This window comes from Oncorhynchus tshawytscha, linkage group LG29 (genome assembly GCF_018296145.1).
Source record: "Oncorhynchus tshawytscha isolate Ot180627B linkage group LG29, Otsh_v2.0, whole genome shotgun sequence".
In the NCBI taxonomy this organism is placed as follows: domain Eukaryota; kingdom Metazoa; phylum Chordata; class Actinopteri; order Salmoniformes; family Salmonidae; genus Oncorhynchus; species Oncorhynchus tshawytscha.
Window position 1 is genome coordinate 19,098,985 of NC_056457.1, and position 21,509 is coordinate 19,120,493.

The following is a 21,509-nucleotide window of genomic DNA, read 5'->3' on the forward strand; positions in this document are numbered from 1 at the left end:
TTGGAAATTGTTTGAAACTCTTCCCCAGAAATATACCTCATCGCAATCTCTGAGTTCTCAGTTCCTTGGACTTCATGATATAGTTTATGCTCTGATGCACTGTCAACTGTAGGACCTTATATAGACATGTGTGTTTCTTTCTAAATCACGTCCAAACAGTTGAATTGGATACAGATGGACTCTAATCAAGTTGTAGTGACTTCTCAAGGATGATCAAAAGGAAATTGGATGCACTTGCGCTCAACTTCGAGTGTCATAGGAAAGGGTTGTGAATACTGATGCACATTGTATTTCTGTATTTCATTTTCAATATATTTGCAAACAATTTGAAAAACACGTTTTCACTATGGGGTATTGTGTGTAGATGTGTAAAAAACATTTTTTTAAATCCATTTTCAATTCAGGCTGTAACACAAAAAAAAAGTGGAATAAGTCAAGGGGTGTGAATACTTTCTGAAGGCACTGTATGTATTAAGCAAGTGACCTCCGTCATGTGATCTCCATCGTCGCTTCAGGGTAGCACTTATGTCCTTCTCTATTCCTCTTTGGGAGCCTTCTACCCATAATACCCATAACCATGTTTTGTAGTGGTTGGTGCATCGAGGTAAAAGTCACTTTTGTTTCCTTTCACATGGAGATAAGCTTAGGATCATGTTCACAATCTGATGTTTGTGCGTGTTAAGTCAAACTGGGCTTTTGTATCTTATGTTATTTACTCTTGTTTCATTGTCTACAATGAAACAAGATTTCCTCTCTATCATATCGACATCCCCTCACTATTGTTCCGAGGGCAGCTGAGTATTGTGCAACATTTCTAGAATCCTATTCCCTGATAGAATCAGGGAATATCTCCAGATGTGGTTTGATTTTGTAACGACTACTGTTTAGTCTGTGAAACGTTTTACGTGGTGAAACCCAGCGCACTCAAAGACTCCAGTGTCTGCTTTCTGTTCCTCTGACTACTACACAATCCAACAGTTTACACACTGCATGATGGTGCTTTGAACTGTGACATTTCTATACTATGTTGTTGTTATTTGGGGAAAAAGAGTCATGTTCACACACCCAAACTAGCGTACAGTAGCTGAGATGGATAAATCTAGTCAGATTTCCAAGAGCTGTCTGGGTTGGAGCAGGTGGACTATTTCAGAGCTGTGACTGTTCCTTGTTCCTCAATGAAGTCTACTTAGTGCTGCCACCATTTATTTACCATATACATCTCTTGAGTATAATCTACTGCTCCACAAATACCCTAATCTATTAATTACACATGTATTTCTGTTAAACACGGGGTCACAGAACATTTTCCACCCTCTAATGTATAATTCTCAAATCAGTTGTTAAACTCCAGGTCTTTAATAATGTTGGGCTGGATATTGCCAGCCGGCCAGGTGCTGGCCTGGAATATAAACCAGTGATATGCGAGGCCTGAATCGTGCCACTGTGCTGCCCTGTTTCTCTTGGCCCAACAGTGTGCCCGACGGTCTGTGGTACTCTGTGGACGCTGCCAGCCTTGCCCGGACCTCGCCAGGACCGCGCTGTACTCTGAGGGCTGCCGGTGGCGACGCGCCAAACGTCCTCTGTTTACTGTACAAACAATTAAGGCGTAATTGCTGTCTAGCGACGGCCCAGAGCATATTGGCCGACTTGAAACAAGCCGGTTAAAGGGATTTACAGGGGATTAAAGATGAAGTGAGGAGGAAGTGTTGAATGTCCTGAGAGATACAGTACCAGACAACCAGATAAGCAGGATATTGTCGGCGGGGATCAAGATTTTGCCTAGAACAGATCGGTAGGAACACCTGTTGTAATTGTGTATGAACCACCTGTTACAACCACGTGTCACCTGTTGCATTCACAACTTTAACTTTCCCTTCTTCAGTAGTCAACAACTATATATTTTTTGTATTCGAGAATGAATAAGCTAAACATGTTCCTCAAGGCTTACACCAAAAAGTGCTTGTACAAGCGACGGACAGAGGTATAAGAAGAAAAACGGGTCGCACTGTCTTATTTGGTCATCTGTGCCTCTGGTTGCTTCCTGTGAATTGTGGCTTTTTCTCCCTCCTTCCCCCCTGCTCGATGACTCAGAGCAAACAGCGGGGCTAAATGAATCATACTCACGACCTGTCCTCCATTTTGTGAGGAAGTAGTTCTAGTAAACATATCCAGACTACCCTCCTTAACCCCTTGTGGTACAGTCTTCTTTTAATATGCTGGACGTGATTGGATGAGTTCAATCATTAGGCCCCTGTGTCGGCCAATGGTGTGACCAGTGTTGTGACCCTCTGCACATTCTTTGTGCTGCCGGAGTGACATTTCACAGTTTTAGCGGCAATGTTCATCGATATTGGAATACTTTCTCCGAAATATGTAGCGTCTCAGACAGTAGTAGAAAACATTGTCCTTCCTATGTATCACCTCCTCAACTGGATGGGACCCTTTTTTAGTGTGTGTTTTATAACTGGATGCCATATAACAGTTACCTAACCATGCTGGCTTCTGGTGAAGACCTATCTCTGCCATTATGTGTGTCACTTTGCAAACAGCTCATCCTTCCCACAACCTTCCTTCAACCTTCCTGAGGCCTCAAGGCCCTAAGTCGACAATTGCAGTCTGTCTGTGTGTTGGCTTCCTAATCATCCCGTTAGCTGTGGTTTCCCTAAGCACAGGAACAGTCGACCAGGGCATCGGCTTTCAGGTTTTTATATGCTATATGAGAGGATGGCGGCACAACCGTTTACCATTAACCCTCCCTTGTTATTATCGTTCACCTCGAAGCTTGATGATGAATTGAATTACGTTTGAACCATTCTAGTTGTGTGTCGTTCAACCTGACATGGATATTACCGTATGTTAAAGTGGGGTTTTCTAAATGACAGTTGGCAGATTGTTTGAAGGAATCACAGTTTCAATGGCACAGGAACAGTTTATTCTTGCCATTTGGGAGCTGGAGTTGGCATGTGTGTGTGTCTGTCTGTCTGTCTGTCTGTCTGTCTGTCTGTCTGTCTGTCTGTCTGTCTGTCTGTCTGTCTGTCTGTCTGTCTGTCTGTCTGTCTGTCTGTCTGTCTGTCTGTCTGTCTGTCTGTCTGTCTGTCTGTCTGTCTGTCTGTCTGTCTGTCTGTCTGTCTGTGTTTACATGTGGCAGGAGATGGTCTGCTCCAGAAACTCAAAATAAAGAGAGCACCTTGCCCCCTGACACTCGTAAATACATCTTTGCTTATGTCAATTAACCATCTCCAGAAATGCTATCTATTTATGTTTGGCTTCCATAAACAAAAGCACATTTTGTGTGCGTGTAAGGTCCCCATGATATTCAGGACATTTGGATTTGTTGAGAGATACTAGCTGATGATTATGGTATTCATGTTAAACAGTCTACTGAAGCCGTGTGGCTAAAGGCTTGGATCAGAATCGTATGCTGATCATGCACAAATCCGTGGCTTACAGACAATCCGTTCAAAGTATAGGTATCAAAGCACTTAAACCTGGGTTGTTTTTCTCCATACTTAAATCCACCCCAGCCACATAACTCCTGGGCTACCGACTTATCCACATAATTGTTAAACATGATCTGTGTTCACATTTCCTCCATTTCCTTTGATGAACTACATGCTCTCCCAGCTCTGATGTGTCTACGGAAAGCCCAGAAACTTACCAAGGACTCCATCCACCCAAACGGTACCAGAGCATCAGGTCTCGTACCAACAAGATCTGAGAGCTTCTATCTCCAAGCAATTGGACCACTGAACAGCTAATCCACATTTTGCTACGTTACAGCCGTCTTCTAAAATGGATTAAATCATTTTTTCCCCTCATCAATCTCCACACAAAACCCCATAATGACAAAGTGAAAGCAGCTTTTTAGAAATGCTTGCAAATTTATATAAAACAAAAAGCGAAATACCTTATTTACATTAGTATTCAGACCCTTTGCTATGAGACTCGAAATTGAGCTCAGGTGCATCCTGACAGCCAACACAACGCAGGAGTGACTTCGGGACAAGTCTCTGAATGTCCTTGAATGGCCCAACCAGAGCCTGGACTTGAACCCGATCGAACATCTGTGAAGAGACCTGAAAATAGCTGTGCAGCGACGCTCCCCATCCAACCTGATAGAGCTTGATGGATCTGCAGAGAAGAATGGGAGAAACTCCCCAAATACAGGTGTGCCAAGCTTGTAGCTTCGTACCCAAGACTCAAGGCTGTAATTGCTGCTATAGGTGCTTCAGCAAAGTAAAGAGTCTGAATACTTATGTAAATGTGATATCAGTTTTTTATTTGTAAGAATTTAGCTAAAAAAAAGAAAAGAGTTTCGTTTTGTCATTATGGTGTATTGTATGTAGATTGATGAGGCGGGGACACGATGTAATCCATTTTAGGATTACAATCCATAAGGCTGTAACGTAACGAAATGTGGAAAAAGTCAAGGGGTCTGAATACTTTCCGAATGCACTTTACATATCTACCTCAATTACCACATATTCCTGCACATTGATATGGTATTGGTACTCCTTCGTTATTATATGTTTCATTTCTCGTGTGTTTACATGTTTTTTATCTTCTTCTTGAACTCTGCATCGTTGGGAAAGAGCTTGTAAGTAAGCATTTCACTGTGGGGGTTGTAACCTGTTGTATTCGGCGCATGTGACAAATACAAGTTGATTCAATTTGATGGACCTGGACGCAACAATAGTGGAAACCCGCGATAATTCATTAGGAACTTGCACGAGAGATCTGATTGGATTATGGGACAACCAGATATCCCGCTAGGTCGTTGAGATACGTTCAGTCAGGAATTTCAAATCTATTCACTCAGATGTCCTCCAGTCAATGATCTTAGTGGTCTGTCATTATTGGGTCATGGACTCCATATTATCACTCTCATGGGGTGTTCTGGTACCGAAATCAATGAATTAATGAGATTCCTCTTTGGGAAATTGTATTTAATGAGTTTTCACAGTGCATTTGTCAACATGTTCCATGTCCCAATGCAAGTTGTTGAATGATTGAGTTGTAGTTGACTGTGATTGAAAGAGGGGAGAACGCAGATCATGTTTTTGTGGATTTGCGAATTAAATACATTTGGCATGTCGAGTGACGTGCTGGCATGCCCGTGCGGAATGTTTTAATTTGGGTTAATGGGAAAGTAATCTCCTCTGTGGTTAAGATGTGCATTCAAACACACACACAGGATAATGGATGAAAAATGTATCCCACAAATCCTCATTACATCCAACATCTCTTAACGTACAGTTGATGGAACATGCATTGACTGGATACTGGTACTGGGTGATACTGGGTGGTGTAGAGCAAACAAAAGGTACAATAGTGGAAGTAGGTGAACGCAAAGTCCTCCAAGATCTTTTAGGATCTTCTAAGCTATTTTAACAATTTAAAAAAACACCAAGAGAAATAATCTTCTAAGATCTAGAGTCAAGATCCTTCATCATTCTAAGTTTGTCATTGTGATTGCAGTAATTTTCTTCAAATCATATTATTATTATTAGGCCTCTATGAATTGAAGTTCTTTCTATTCTGATGTGGGTAGTTTTGATATCTTCAAAACTAGACGACATGATTATTTTGAAATGGTTAAGTTACTGTAAATGCAAATAGTTGTGTTGAAGACTTTCTAGGATTCAGGTTGAACTCCATATCACAGGTTTGTGTGTATTAGTTTGAACAACCTCGTCTTGGCCGTATTCTGAGCTGTCTATTCCCTCCCTGGCACCTTGGTGTGTTGGAGCCCTGCCGGGCACCCTGGAGAGCCAGGGGCCCATAGTCTACTCCTATGCCCCATTGATAGACGTGCCAGTGTGTCCTCAAGGCCTCAAGTCCAGGGCCAGTTAGTCTCTCATAACAGCTAAATCGAGTTAGCTCGCTAGCTAGTGCAACATTTTGTTATGGCTTCCGAAATTAACTGCCAGTCAACAGACAGCTCTGTTCACTCTCGGTAGCAGCCTGTCACTGTATCCATCAACCAGTTACATTTCTATGTTTTTTTCTTTGTCTATGAAGACAAGATATCTTTCTAGAGATGAGACTGACAGGCTAAATCTGTACAGTTCATCAAGCCACTTTGATGGCCTCCCCTTTAATGCCGCTTCCTGGAGTAGAGATGGTTAAAGGTGGTTATTTATCACACCCGTTATTATCTTCGGTCCGAAATCAATGCCATGTGCAAGAGTTTCTGTTGCCAGCTCTCAACTCCACAGCTCTGTCTTTATGAGCAGGACTGAGATGAAAGACGCTTTAAACGGCGAGAGAGAAGCAAACCGTTTAGACACAGAGAGGCTTCATTACAAAGAGCTTTTGTTGACTCTGCTGTTTGGGCCCCCGTTTTTTTCATGTGTTTTTATCTAGTGTGTTAACTAGCGCCGTCTGCAGCTTATGAATGTTTTACGAAGGCATATATCGCTCGGTTCAAAGCGTCTGCGTCTGTGCCCTCCCCTGGCCGCTCGCCTTTGACAGTAGGGGTTCATGCGGAGCGAGCACCATGGGAATCCAAACATTTGTTTAAAGTTTTTGTTGCAACACAACAACAAAGCAAAACAAGCATGCGAAAAATCGGATATCCATCTACTGCTATACTGTGGCAGTATATCCTGTCTACGGAGATATCTGCTGCTCGTGGCAGTATATTCTGTCTACGGAGATATCTGCTGCTCGTGACAGTATATCCTGTCTACGGAGATATCTGCTGCTCGTGGCAGTATATCCTGTCTACAGAAATATCTGCTGCTCGTGGCAGTATATCCTGAATATCCTGAGATTATACAGCCATTTCTTCTAATGCCATCACAGGGGCCCAACTGCCATTGGCCTCTTGGGGAGAGGTTCCTGTGCAATGGCTACCTGCTTTTTAAAAGTGCCTTCCTTGACGCCTTCAAACTGATAACAGAATCCGATTCACTATCAGTCTTTCTACCTTTAGACTCGGTCATCCCTTCCAAACTAACTGACTGTTTACACACTAATATGTAGATTTGTTTTTTCTTGTTTGACCTGGCTCTTTTTTGGAGCATCATCACTAATGTGAAGCTCCTTGTGCTCTCCCACGGTGTCCCTGGCCGTGCCTCTGGCGATGTCTAGGTCCCACCCCGATCACACAGTCTCCCAGAGTGCATTGCACTATGACTCACCAGAAATACCAGCCTCCTGAGCTGTCTTTGGTTCATAGAGGGTGTACTGTGTTGTGTGCTCCCACATCGGCCTCTTATGAAAAGCTCCCTACCAGCCAGAAGCCAGCACTGTGCGCCCACTCTCCAAATTCACTCACAGAAAATGTAGCTCAAAAGGTTTCTCTGAAAATGTCACTTCAGCTGTTTAAAAAAAAGCTTTTCTCCTCTCTCTTACATCTGCCTAGTGTTGCTACTCACTGCTTTGAACCTGAGCAAATAGAAAAATTGAGAAGTTACACTTTTCAATTGAAATTGGGGTTGGGGCGGTGGCATTGAAAGAAGGCCATGGTAAAGATTGGATGGTTTCATTTCACTCGAGATGTTTTTTGGGCCAATAGAGGAGGACCAGAGTTGGGCCCACTGTAACGGACACAGCACAGCATACAGTTCCAGAGCATGGGCAATAAGAACCAGCCGGACCAGCGCTGTAACAGGGCGGACAGTGGGAATAACTCACGCCTTTTCTGTGGAACAAAATGTTTTCAGTGTATTTTAAGAGGCTAGTGCAGTGCACTACTGAGCAAAGGGCACCCGTAAAAACGTCATTTCATCTCAGGCGTTATTTTAGCTCGAAGGGGGTTTTGGAAGTTTGAATGCACATGTTTTATGACATTTGTTAAAAATGTAATACAGGCCATGTTTTTATTGGTGTGGGTTGAGAAAGGCCTGTAAAACACTGTGTATAGTACACAATGTATAGGACAAAATGTATAGATACGATGTAGAGGACAATGTATAGGACAATGTATAGTACACAATGTATAGTACACAATGTATAGTACACAATGTATAGACCGGCTGTACTTTGACGTTATATAGCCATTTCCTTATACCTACTTTGTTTACCTTTACATTTTTCATTTCCTGATTGAGCCTCTGGTTTACTTCAATAGCCAATCCACCGTGTTTTGTGTGAGAAAACAATTCCTGTCAACAATATTGGAATATGAATGAATGTGGCTGGCCTTCATTTTGTTACCAGTCAGGTATAGGAGGAAATACTGCACCCATATATTTATAGAAGAGGAATTCAGACTGTAAACGATTTAACGATTACACTACTTTGTTATGATCCATAAAAACCATTAAGAGGAATGTTTTGCATTATATATAAACTAGCTCTTAACCACACCACATTGTGTTTACCATCGTCTCGTGGTAAAGACATAGATTGTAAATGTACAATTGAAGCATAATTGGTACAGTTTTCATTTTATCAATGCTGGCGTCAAATATCGACACTCAATTTACAGGAAACCTTATAAAACAATACAGTATAGGCTACTGCATCTGAAAAATGACAGAATAACACTCAAAGCATTTATCCTCATCTCATCTGTCCTGATTGGCTTGCCATTTTTCCTTCTTTCTCTCTGTCCGTGTGTGCAGTGTCCGAGGTGCCGATGCAGGAAACGGAATCCGTGTGTTCATCCCAGACATCGGCATGTTCGTGGCGGGCCTGGTCACGTGGCTGCTGTGCCTGAGTCTGGAGGAGAAGCAGCAGGTGAAAGACATGTCGCAGCAGCACAACGCCAACTGCGAGCCAGATCAGGTGAGCTCATCATCTCTCTACAGAGAAACGTTGGGCCCTGGTCTATTTGGATTTAGATGGGAACCCTAAACTTCCAACACCCTTATCAATGTCTGATGTAATACAGCGCAATACAGGCCAGGAACTTACAGAAGAGTAATGACAAGACTAACAGAACCCGAAGAAACTAATACTTTAACTTTGTCTTATAAACTCACTCCAAATACTCTGCTGTCCTTCCTCTGTCCTGTTCTGATATTTTGGGGTAAAATTGGGCTTACACTGAACTTATCTGGGGCTAGAGTAGAGAATTCCTGGGGCAGTTTGGTTACCACAACAGAAGGTTGTGCAATCATAGGCAATCAGTGAAAGTGTAAGCTCTTAACTCCTTAACATTACATGTTAATCCTCAGTAATCCAACCAAAGACTCCACCCTTCCTCATCTTGGGGATATGTTTGGTCATCAAAACACACACACACACACACTGTCTCCAGTGCGCTGGTCTCTCAGAGCATGGAGAGCTGCAATCCGTCTTCCTATTTTATAGCAGGGGGGCTGTTGGCTGCTCACTTCCAGGTGCACTAAATTAGACCCTGCAGCTCCGGGAGAGCGTAATAAGTGAAGCACATTACTGTCTGGATGAATACCAAACAGCCATCATTTGTGTGCGTGTGTGTGTTTGTGCATGTGTGTGTTTGTGGGGGGGATTTTTCCCAGGACTGTGATTCTCTCTCTTTCCCTAGTGAAGGGGCACTACTGCTGTGTTTGATCAGCCTCCCTGAGCGTGTTGGAAAGCTTCTTTCCCTCTGGAGCCACTCTGTTGTTCTGGCAACACACACACACTGGTGGAGCCTGTTCATCTGGCAGAACACCGGCCACAACACAGATGTAGGCCTAGATGAAATGCCTCGGAGACGAGATAGCTGTTGTACAAGTGAGAAGCGAAAGAGAGGGTGGGGATAGGTTAAGGTCAGTTGATGAGAAACACAGCAACTCTCCTGAAATGGACCTCGGGTTGGGTCTCGGCAGCCAAAGAGATTGCGTTCGGAAGCCGAACAGGAAATTGGGGGGTTTGTCATATTCCTCAATGCGGATGTGAATTTGTCTTTGTTCATTATGTTTTGTGGGTGATGGAGGGGCCATTCCAACAATGGTTACCATATAAAATGGGTCATTCCAACAATGATTACCGTATAAAATGGGTCATTCCAACAATGGTTACCGTTTAAAATGGGTCATTCCAACAATGGCTACCATTTAAATTGGTCATTCCAACCGCGGCTGCCATATAAACGGGTCATTCCAACAATGGTTACCATATAAATGGGTCATTCCAACAATGGTTACCATATAAATGGGTAATTCCAACCATGGTTACCATATAAATGGGACATTCAAACAATGGTTGCCATATAAATGGGTCATTCCAACAATGGTTACCATATAAATGGGTCATTCCAACAGAGGTTACCATATAAATGGGTCATTCCAACAGTGGTTACCCTATAAATGGGTCATTCCAACTGTGGTTGCCGTATAAATGGGTCATTCTAAATGTATATTGCTGTACAAGACTCTAGATATCTAGATTTAGTTGACCATGTGGTTTTTACTAAAGTTGAGTATCATCAGTCTAAAGGATTCTTTCGGGTAGTGGATAATTAAGTAGTGTTGTACCAGCTAAACATTGCATTGATATACCCAATTATTAATGCAGTAAAAATGAAAAGCATGTAATATTTTTGTAACCATTTTATGGCATTAAGTTCAGTCCTTGGAACTGTTTGAACTTGATCACTTGATTCAATTTAAGAGCCCCTTATTGTAAAAAATATTGGTCTCCACCAAGCGGTTCTCCAAATTAAAGTTATGACAAATGCCTGATGTTCTTTTTCCCTCCATCAGAATAAGAATGTTGGGTTTCTCTCAGCAGCCGTGAAGAAAAGGTCCTATTTTTGTAGTCACTTCATTCGGCTGTTGGCTAGTTGGGGAACTGTGAACACATGTCCAATTTGGGCCCTTTGGTTCTTGTTGTAGCCTTGTTCTGCTGGCCAAGACCATGGCAGAGAGAGTGACGCCCTTACAGTGCATTCATAAAGTATTCGCACCCCTTGACTTTTTCCACATGTTGTTGTGTTACAGCCTGAATTTAACATGGATTGAATTTAGATTTTTTTTTGTCACTGGCCTACACACAGTAAGTACCCCATAATGTAAAAATGGAATGATGTTTTTCAAAATTAATGACAAATTAATTAAAAATTAAGAGCTGAAATGTTTTGAGCCAATAAGTATTTAACCCCTTTATTATGTCAGGCCTAAATAAGTTCAGGAGAAAAAATGTGCTTAAAACAAGTCACATAATTATCTGTAACGTCCCTCAGTCGAGCAGTGAATATCAAACACAGATTCAACCACAAAGACCATTGAGGTTTTCCAATGCCTCACAAAGAAGGGCACCTGTTGGTAGATGTAAAAAAATGTATAAAAAATAGCAGACATTGAATATCCCTTTGAGCATAGTGAAGTTATTAATTACACTTTGGATGGTGTATCAATACATCCAGTCATTACAGAGATACAGGCGTCCTTCCTAACTCAGTTGACAGAGAGAAAGGAAACCACTCATGGATTTCATCATGAGGCCAATGGTGACTTTAAAACATTTACAGAGTTTAATGGCTGTGATAGGAGAAAACTGAGGATGGATCAACAACATTGTAGTTACTCCACAGTATTAACCTAATTGACAGAGTGAAAAGAAGGATGCATGTACAGAATAAAAATATTACAAAACATGCATCCTGTTTGCAAAAAAGCACTAAAATAATACTGCAAGAAATGTGGCAAAGCAATGAACTTTTGCCCTGAATACAAATTCAATACAAAACATTACAGACTACCAATCTCCATATTTTCAAGCATAGTGGTTGCTGCATCATGTTATGGGTATGCTTGTAATCATTAAGGACTGGGGAGTTTTTCAGGATAAAAATGGAATGGAGCTAATGTAACGGGATTCGTCTTCCTCTGATGAGGAGTAAGAGAGGTCAGACCAATTTGCAGCGTGGTATGTGTCCATTTTAATAATACAAACTGAACACTAAACAAATACAAAATAACAAGGTGAAAGACAGAAAGGCAAACCGAAACAGTTCCGTGTGGAACACACAGACACAGAAAACAATCACCCACGAAACACTGGTGGGAAAAGGCTACCTACGTATGATTCTCAATCAGAGACAACTAACGACGCCTGCCTCTGATTGAGAACCATACCAGGCCAAACGCAAAATACAACATAGAAAAACAAACATAGACTGCCCACCCCAACTCACGCCCTGACCATACTAAAACAAAGACAAAACAAAGGAACTAAGGTCAGAACGTGACAGCTAAGCACAGGCAAAATCCTAGAGGAAAACCTGGTTCAGTTTGCTTTCCACCAGACACTGGGAGATGAATTCACCTTTCAGCAGGAAAATAACCTAAAACACAAGGACAAATCTACACTGGTGTTGCTTACCAAGAAGAAAGTGAATGTCCCTGGGATACCGAGTTACTCTTTTGACTTAAATCTACTTGACAATCTATGGCAAGACCTGAAAATGGTTGTCTAGCAATGATCAACAACCAGCTTGAATAGTGGGCAAATGTTGCACAATCCAGGTGTGGAAATCTCTTAGAGACTAAGAAAGACAGTTGTAATCGTTGCCAAAGGTGCTTCTAAAAAGTGGTGTTAATACTTATGTAAATTAGATATCTGTATTTTATCTTCAATACATTTGCCAACATTTCTAAAAACATGTTTTCACTTTGTCATCTATTTAATCAATTTTGAATTCAGGCTGGAACACAATAAAATGTGGAATAAGTCAAGGGCTATGAATACTTTCTGAAGGCATCCCCTCTCCTGACCCCTGGTGACCCTCTGCGACCTTGGGCTTGTGTGACTCGGTTCTGCTCATTGACTTTAACTCGAGTACCGTCTTCCACAATGCCTTGATTGATCCATAGCTCCCTGGCACCTTCGTTTGGCCTTCGTTATGTGGCCCGTTCCCTGCAACTCTCTGTTTTTTTCTGCCTTCATTTAACACATACCAGCATGCGTCCTGTTCTAAGGTCGAGCTGTTTTCGGCCATGTGGCTCAGACCAGCTTTTGCAAAAAGTCTTGGAGTCCTGCTTATTTTTTTCCTTATTCTCTGATTTTGGCGTCTCCTCCTCTGTCTCATAGGCCAGTATTTGACCTGGCTGCTAACACTCTGCCTAGTTTTCTCCCCCTCTGTCTCATAGGCCAGTATTTGACGTGGCTGTAAACACTCTGCCTAGTTTTCTCCCCCTCTGTCTCATATGCCAGTATTTCACCCGGCTGCAAACACTCTGCCTAGTTTTCTCCCACCGTTTTGGCATGTCATGTGTTTACTCTTGATGGTTTTCTCCTCCCTCCTTGAGCCACATCTTGTTTTGCAATCATTGGCGTATAGATGGCCTGCTTTGACACCAGCCTGATTTATGTGGTGCCAGTGTGAGTCACAGTCATTACATGTATGGGATGCCTCTGAGACCGTGACACAGTGACAGGTGAGGCACCAGACTGATTGACTGTTGGCAGGACACAGGAAACACAACATTAATATCCACCGCCTAATGTCTTTTACTCTAAGTGGAGTGTGTGGTTCATGTTATGTCTGACTCTGTCTGACTCTGTGACATAAAAGCATTACCTTTATTAAAAAGATGCTCGGCTCCCAATGTTGGGCTCCTGTCTCCATGGGCACAGCTCTCCGTCTCTCTCTCTCTCTCTCTCTCTCTCTCTCTTGTTGGCTGTCCATCTGTAATTCAATAATTCACTTTGACTGAAGTCTGAGGTCCATTTTTCATGCCTAATTTTAGGGATGTGTTTGTGTAATCCCCACCACTACTCATTTTGACTTTCTCTGTGTGTTAATCACCGAGCTGTCTAAACGCCAACCGACTAAACCCCTCTCCGATGCCTCTCCGATGCCGACGGAATCGTGCGTGCCTAAACCGCCAGAACACATGCCTTCCGAAAGTATTCAGACCCCTTGACCGTTTCCACATTTTGTTACGTTACAGCCTTTTTCTAAAATGTATTAAATAATCTATACACAATACCCATAATGATAAAGTAAAAACAGTTTTATAAAAAAGATAAACAGAAATACCTTATTTACATAAGTATTCAAACCCTTTGCTATGAGACTCAAAATTGAGCTCAGGTGCATCCTGTTTCCATTGATCATCCTTGAGATGTTTCTACAACTTGATTGGAGTCCACCTGTGGTAAATTCAATTGATTGGACATGATTTGGAAAGGCACACACCTGTCTATATACAGGTGTGCCAAGCTTGTAGCGTCATACCCAAGAAGACTCGAGGCTGTAATCGCTACCAAAGGTGCTTCAACAAAGTACTGAGTAAAGGTTATGAATACTTATGTAAATGTAATAGTTCCATTTTTTTTTTTTTAATTAGCAAAAAATTCTAAAATCCTGATTTTGCTTTGTCATTATGGGGTATTGTGTGTAGATTTTTCCTCTCCAATTTTAGAATAAGGCTGTAACCTACCAAAATGTTGAAAAAGTAAAGCGGTCTGAATAGTTTACAAAAGGCACTGTAATCCTGCGAAAATCCTAATTCGTGCAACATTAGTCTTAGCTCAATATTTGTGTTGCCGCGGAATGTGCCGCTCACAGCGCACCAGCACTTCCTAATCTTTGTCTGTTTTGCTCCCATTAACAATACATTTGCATTCCAGCGCCAGGGGAAGGAGACACATCTGGTCGACATTAGCTGGGGTTGTGTTTTCGACAGCGGCAGTGCTACATTTCACATGAACATTTTAGTAATTTAGAGAGGACAGGTTAATAGGTGATAAGGGGACGTACAGTAGTGCGACGTACAGAGCGACGTACAGTAGTGAGTGCATACATTTTATTTTGTGCTAGGGTTACCAGACTCCTCTCTTTCTTACCTCTCCCTCTTTTTCCTCTCTCTTCCTGTATGTCCTTTCCTCTCCTCTTCTCACGTTCTATTATCTCCTGTCCTCTTTCCATGCCTCTAGTCTTCTATAGTTTCCTCTTATCTCCTAATAATCTGTCCTCTCTTCCTCTCTTATCCACTCTGTATCATCTCTCACTCTGCTGCCATGTGCTTGGTGGATTGCATCTTCACCGCTCCTCATCTGGTGGCTCGTATTCTCACCGCTCCTCATTTGGTGGCTCGTATTCTCACCGCTCCTCATTTGGTGGCTCGTATCTTCACCGCTTCTCATCTGGTGGCTCGTATTCTCACCGCTCCTCATCTGGTGGCTCGTATTCTCACCGCTCCTCATCTGGTGGCTCGTATTCTCACCGCTTCTCATCTGGTGGCTCGTATTCTCACCGCTCCTCATCTGGTGGCTCGTATTCTCACCGCTCCTCATTTGGTGGCTCGTATTCTCACCGCCCCTCATCTGGTGGCTCGTATCTTCACCGCTTCTCATCTGGTGGCTCGTATTCTCACCGCTTCTCATTTGGTGGCTCGTATCTTCACCGCTTCTCATCTGGTGGCTCGTATCTTCACCGCTTTTCATTTGGTGGCTCGTATTCTCACCGCCCCTCATCTGGTGGCTCGTATCTTCACCGCTTCTCATTTGGTGGCTCGTATCTTCACCGCTTCTCATTTGGTGGCTCGTATTCTCACCGCTTCTCATTTGGTGGCTCGTATTCTCACCGCTTCTCATTTGGTGGCTCGTATTCTCACCACTTCTCATTTGGTGGCTCGTATCTTCACCACTCATCTGTTAGCTCGTATCTTCACCACTCCTCATCTGGTGACTCGTATTCTCACTGCTCCTCATCTGGTGCCAGTGAAAGAATCTCAGTGCCAGGACCGGGCTCCTGCTCCAAACTTTCCCCCTCTTCTCTCTCTCTCTCTCTCTCTCTCTCTCTCTCTCTCTCTCTCTCTCTCCCTACTCCCTCTCCCCTAATAAAAAAAGTGTGGGGATGTGTTCTCTCCAAGTGTACAGCGTGTTGTGGAGTGGTAATGAGTTGGTATGTGCCCCCCCCCACCCTCCCTTGGCAGGGTCCTTTACAGCTGTATGACTCAGGGGCTAATTAGAACCTCACCACCATACTGCCCCGCTGTACTCCTTTCTGCTCTGCTCTGATCACTGGCTGGCTATCTCACAACTCCACAGCCTAGTCATCACACTTGCCAATGTACAGGCTCACTCTGATGCTAAAGTTAGTCCATGGACCTGTGGGCTAGTCTGTAGGCTAGTCAATGGTAGTTAACTAGTTACAGATGTAGCTAGCTGATACTAGCTAGAAGCTACTGTAGGAAAGGGACAAGACAATGGTGGCCGCTACTGATGCCTACTGAAACCCACCACTCTGATCCTAATCTTCTCCCATGACCCGTTACAGGGGGGCTCCACCTATAGTTCACTCTGCCTTAAATCTAGGGGCCCCTCTTAGTTTGATATCTTTAGGGTCTAAGATTAATGAGTCGCTATGTTACTGATCCCATATACAGTGCATTCAGACCCCTTGACTTTTTCCACATTTGGTTACGTTATGGCCTTATTCAAATGTATTAAATAAACAACTGAAATATCACATTAACATAAGTATTAAGAACCTTTACTCAGTACTTTGTTGAAGCACCTTTGGTAGCGATTACAGCCTCGAGTCTTCTTGGGTTTGACGCTGCAAGCTTGGCACACCTGTATTTGGGGAGTTTCTCCTGTTTTTCTATGCAGATCCTCACAAGCTCTGTCAGGTTGGATGGGGAACATTGCTGCACAGCTATTTTCAGGTTTCTCCAGAGAAGTTCGATCGGGTTCAAGTCTGGGCTCTGGTTGGGCCACTCAAGGAAATTCGGAGACTTGTCCCAAAGCCACTCCTGCGTTGTCTTGACTGTGTGCTTAGCGTCGTTGTCCTGTTGGAAGGTGAACCTTCACCCCAGTCTGAGGTCCTGATTGCTACGGTGCAGGTTTTCATCAAGGATCTCTCTCGTACTTTGCCCCATACATCTTTCCCTCGATCCTGACTAGTCTCCAATGCCAGTGGGCTGCCATGTGCCTTTGACTGAGGAGTGGATTCCGTCTGGCCACTACCATAAAGGCCTGATTGGTGGAGTGCTGCGGAGATGGTTGTCCTACTGGAAGGTTCTCCCATCCCCACAGAGGAACTCTGGAGCTCTGTCAGAGTGACCATTGAGTTCTTGGTCACCTCCCTGACCAAGGCCCTTCTCCCCCGATTGCTCAGTTTGGCCGGGCGGCCAGCACTAGGAAGTCTTGGTGGTTCCAAACTTCTTCAATTTAAAAATTATGGAGGCTACTGTGTTCTTGGGGATCTTCAATGCTGCAGACATTTTTTGATACCCTTCCCAAGATCTGTGCCTCAACACAATCCTGTCTTGGAGCTCCACGAACAATTCCTTTGACCCCATGGCTTGGTTTTTGTTCTGACATGCATTGTCAACTGTGGAACCTTTTATAGACAGTTGTGTGCCTTTCTAAATCATGTTCAATCAATTGAATTTACCACAGGTGGACTCCAATCAAGTTGTAGAAACATCTCAAGGATGATCAATGGAAACAGGATGCACCTGAGCTCAATTTCGAGTCTCATAGCAAAGGGTCTGAATACTTATGTAAATAAGGTATTTCTGTTTTTTATTTTTAATAAATGTGCAAACATTTCTAAAAAACAGCTTTCGCTTTGTCATTACGGGGTGTTGTGTGTAGATTAATGAGGATGTTTGTTTTATTTCATCCATTTTAGAATAAAGCTGCAACGTAACAAAATGTGGAAAAGTCAGTGGGTCTGAGTACTTTCTGAATGTACTATATGTGACTAAATGTGACAAGGGCTTTACTTCAGATAAGATCCATTTTGTTGTAGCTGAGGGAAAATATTCTTGGACATGCCAAATAATGTGCCTAATTGCATTCCCCTTCCCCTGCCCTGTCCATGCAACGGTGCCATCTTTTTTAAAGCTTGTAAAAAATGTATTATATTGCTATTTTTATTGATGTGATAATACTCATCACATCAAGTTATACAAATACACTGAGTGTACAAAACATTAGGAACACCTTCCTAATATTGACTTGCACTCCCTCATTTTGACGTCAGAACAGACTCAATTCGTCGGTGCATGGACTCCAATGCTTTCCACAGTTGTGTCAAGTTGACAGGATGTCCTTTGGGTGGATGACCATTCTTGACACACACAGGGATCTGTTGAGCGTGAAAAACCCAGCAGTGTTGTCGTTCTTGACACAAACCGGTGCTCCTGGCACCTACTACCATAACCTGTTCAAAGACACTTAAATATTTTGTCTTGCCCATTCACCCTCTCAATGGCACAGATACACAATCCATGTCTCAATTGTCTCAAAGCTTAAAAATCCTTCTTTAACCTGTCTCCTCCCCTTCATCTACACTGACTGAAGAGGATTTAACAAGTGACATCAATAAGGGATCATAGCTTTCACCTGGATTCACCAGTCTATGTCATGGAAAGAGCAGGTGTTCTTAATGTTTTGTATACTCAGTGTAGTGCAATAGATCAGTGGACCAGTGGTGTCTTTTTTTGTGACTAAATTAAGAAAAACATAGCAAAAGGTACATAACTACAAACTATTTATCATTTTGATCGTAATTTAAAATGTTCATAATAATAATAATAATAACCTTAGTATAAACAGAAAAACAAAACAAAAAATGAAGTGGGCCTCCACCCCTAATCTCCCAACCCCTTCCCTCAAATCAAATGTATTTATATAGCCCTTCGTACATCAGCTGATATCTCAAAGTGCTGTATAGAAACCCAGCCTAAAACCTCAAACAGCAAGCAATGCAGGTGTAGAACCAGCTAACATGTTTCCATCCAGAATATGAGCTTTCCAGTAGTCGTTTATATTATAGAGATCAGTCCTTTCGGGAGCTCATATTTACAATTGATTTAGAAATCCCATCATTGGATGGTTCGGTGGTTGAGATTCCCAAGGGACCATAGACCAGCACAGCTGACCTAAATTGTAAATATAGAAAAAAAACAAGTTGCCTGGTAATGTGTGTGTGTATCTTTCCAATCTTGGAATGCTGTACCCTTTCTGTCCATGATATCGGCAAGGGTACGCATTTCACATTTGGACTATTGGGGGATGCAATAGCCTGATATATTCTTTAATTGTAATTCATTCAACCCAGATGCAAATGCAGTTGCATTATTTTTAACAAAACCTTTGGTGGCATCCCATAGAATCCAGAGGTCATCTACTTAATTTGTATTGATCATTAGGAATTAATTTAGTTACATTTCAAATTGATCCCAGAATGTAGGATTATTTACTAATGAATGTCGAAAAGCCATCTTGTAGCTCTTTTAGGAGATTCTAAAATGTGAAGTTGGCAGCAGGAAGCGTGGTAGTCAGACAAGCTCATACACTACATGACCAAAAGTATGTGGACACCTGCTTGTTGAAAATCTCATTCCAAAATCATGGGCATTATTATGGAGTTGGTCCCCCCTTTGCTGCTATAACAGCCTCCACTCCTCTGGGAATGCTTTCCACTGGATGTTGGAACATTGCTGCGGGGACTTGCTTCCATTCAGCCACAGGAACGTTAGTGAGGTCGGGAACTAATGCGGCATTCCAAGTCATCCCACAGTGCGGCTTGGTTGGGTTGTGTTTCGGAGGACGCATGGCTTTCAACCTTCGGCTCTCCCGAGCCCGTACGGGAGTTGTAGCGATGAGACAAGATAGTAACTACTAACAATTGGATACCATGAAATTGGGGAGAAAAGGGGGGTAAAATAATTGTAAAAAAATTTAAAAAATAAGCCTATGGATGTAAAACAGGAAAACCGATTGCTAGCAGCTCTGTCTTACCATCTGAACCAAGCAGGACCACTGGATGTTATTGTTCATAGGAGCCTTAGAAGCCTCAATGTTTGATCTGGTTATTTGTGGCTTTACCAATAGACTAATTTACAGAGAACTGTCTGAACAGCTGAATGGTTCCAAATGCATTTGGTGTGGGGTTTCCCTTGGGTTTTATATGTGTCATTTGTAAGGTACTAAACTGAGGCTTGTGGTTGGGGACATAGAATTGGATTCGGCCTTTGTGGCTTCACTCGACAGGCCTGCCCACTTCTTGCAATATCCCTTACGTTTTTCACACGCTTAAAGGCTTACTGAAAGCAAATACCCTCATTTTTTGTGGCAAAAGTACAAGGCTTGATAGAAAAGTAATGTAGTAAGATGATGTAGTAGTATGCAATAGTAGTCTGACAATATTTTTGGTCAGTTGAAAACAGAAACTATGTACGTACTAGTATGTACTAGTTATAATACTGTACAATGAACCGGTAGTATGTACTAGTTATAATACTGTACAGTGAACCGATAGTATGTACTAGTTATAATACTGTACAGTGAACCGGTAGTATGTACTAGTTATAATACTGTACAGTGAACCGGCAGTATGTACTAGTTATAATACTGTACAATGAACCGGCAGTATGTACTAGTTATAATACTGTACAATGAACCGGTAGTATGTACTAGTTATAATACTGTACAGTGAACCGGCAGTATGTACTAGTTATAATACTGTACAGTGAACCGGCAGTATGTACTAGTTATAATACTGTACAGTGAACCGGCAGTATGTACTAGTTATAATACTGTACAGTGAACTGGCAGTATGTACTAGTTATAATACTGTACAATGAACCGGCAGTATGTACTAGTTATAATACTGTACAGTGAACCAGCAGTAGACCTACCAGGGGAGGTGCTGACGTCTAGACTGGCTACATTAAACCCCACTGACTCCAGCCACCACCTCCATCATCTCACAGTGTGTTAGTGATATGGTATGTTTCAGTAGGTGCGGCCTGTGGACAGACTGAGAGCCTGTTTGTGAGAGCCGGGAGGACGATGTGAAATCTGATCCCTCAGGAGGTTGATTTGGGAGCCTTTGGTTATTTCGCTGCCTCCTCTGTTGAGCATTGGGGTTTGAACTCCCAGTTGCAAGCTGCGTTGGCGCGGCCACCCGACGGCCACATGGGAGCAGTTGCCACGGTTAAATAAACCGGGCTTCATCAAACGCAACTTGTTTGATCAATTATGATATGCCACGGCCGATAGTGAGCAGATTACTGACTTTGGTATTTTCTCTCAGGCTCTAGCGAGAAAGACTTGTTTGTGTTACTCTGTGGAGATTTTGCGATAGGGCGGCGAGTGATCGCACAGAGCGCTCATTCATTGTGGTGGTATAATAAATATAGAGTAGGGGAAATATGTAGGCAGATTTTTTTTAATTACCATGTAGGCCCCTTTCAAATAAACAAGTGATTAGGCTGCACTAATGTTTTTTTTATTTCAGTTCTGTAATTGCTGACTGCAGTGTAGATATTAAACCAGAGTGTGCTGTCGAAAGGATCAACCTGGTTTAGATATGGTTTAACCATGGTCCAGTTTGAGGTTCCCACTACAGCAACAGTGACTGAACGAGGGTCGCGAGTTCTCAGCCGAATCCCCAAAGATTCTTTCATCTTACACGTTGGACTATTATGTGTCTATATGAACCATGAGAGAATAATGTTTTTAGGAAATTATGCCAATTAATCTCAGATGACCACATGTACCCATATGACAACACGTTTTTTCTGAAGAATAGTTTCTTTTTTTAGCAATAGTTAGCTTTTTCTGTGTTCAGAAATGGGAGCTTTTTATCTAATTGGTGATGTCTGTTTCTGAAGCAAAAC

The 21,509-nt window shown here is 42.5% G+C and overlaps 1 protein-coding gene across 1 annotated transcript in view; it reads left to right on the top strand.

Moving 5' to 3' along the window:
• The window catches only part of LOC112227509 (piezo-type mechanosensitive ion channel component 2), a 149,633-nt gene that overhangs the window by 69,093 nt on the left and 59,031 nt on the right, over nucleotides 1-21,509 (top strand). Inside the window, exon 5 of the mRNA XM_042308822.1 lies at nucleotides 8,574-8,736. Within this exon, the coding sequence (XP_042164756.1) occupies nucleotides 8,574-8,736 (163 nt within the window). The remainder of the gene's footprint in view (nucleotides 1-8,573; nucleotides 8,737-21,509) is intronic.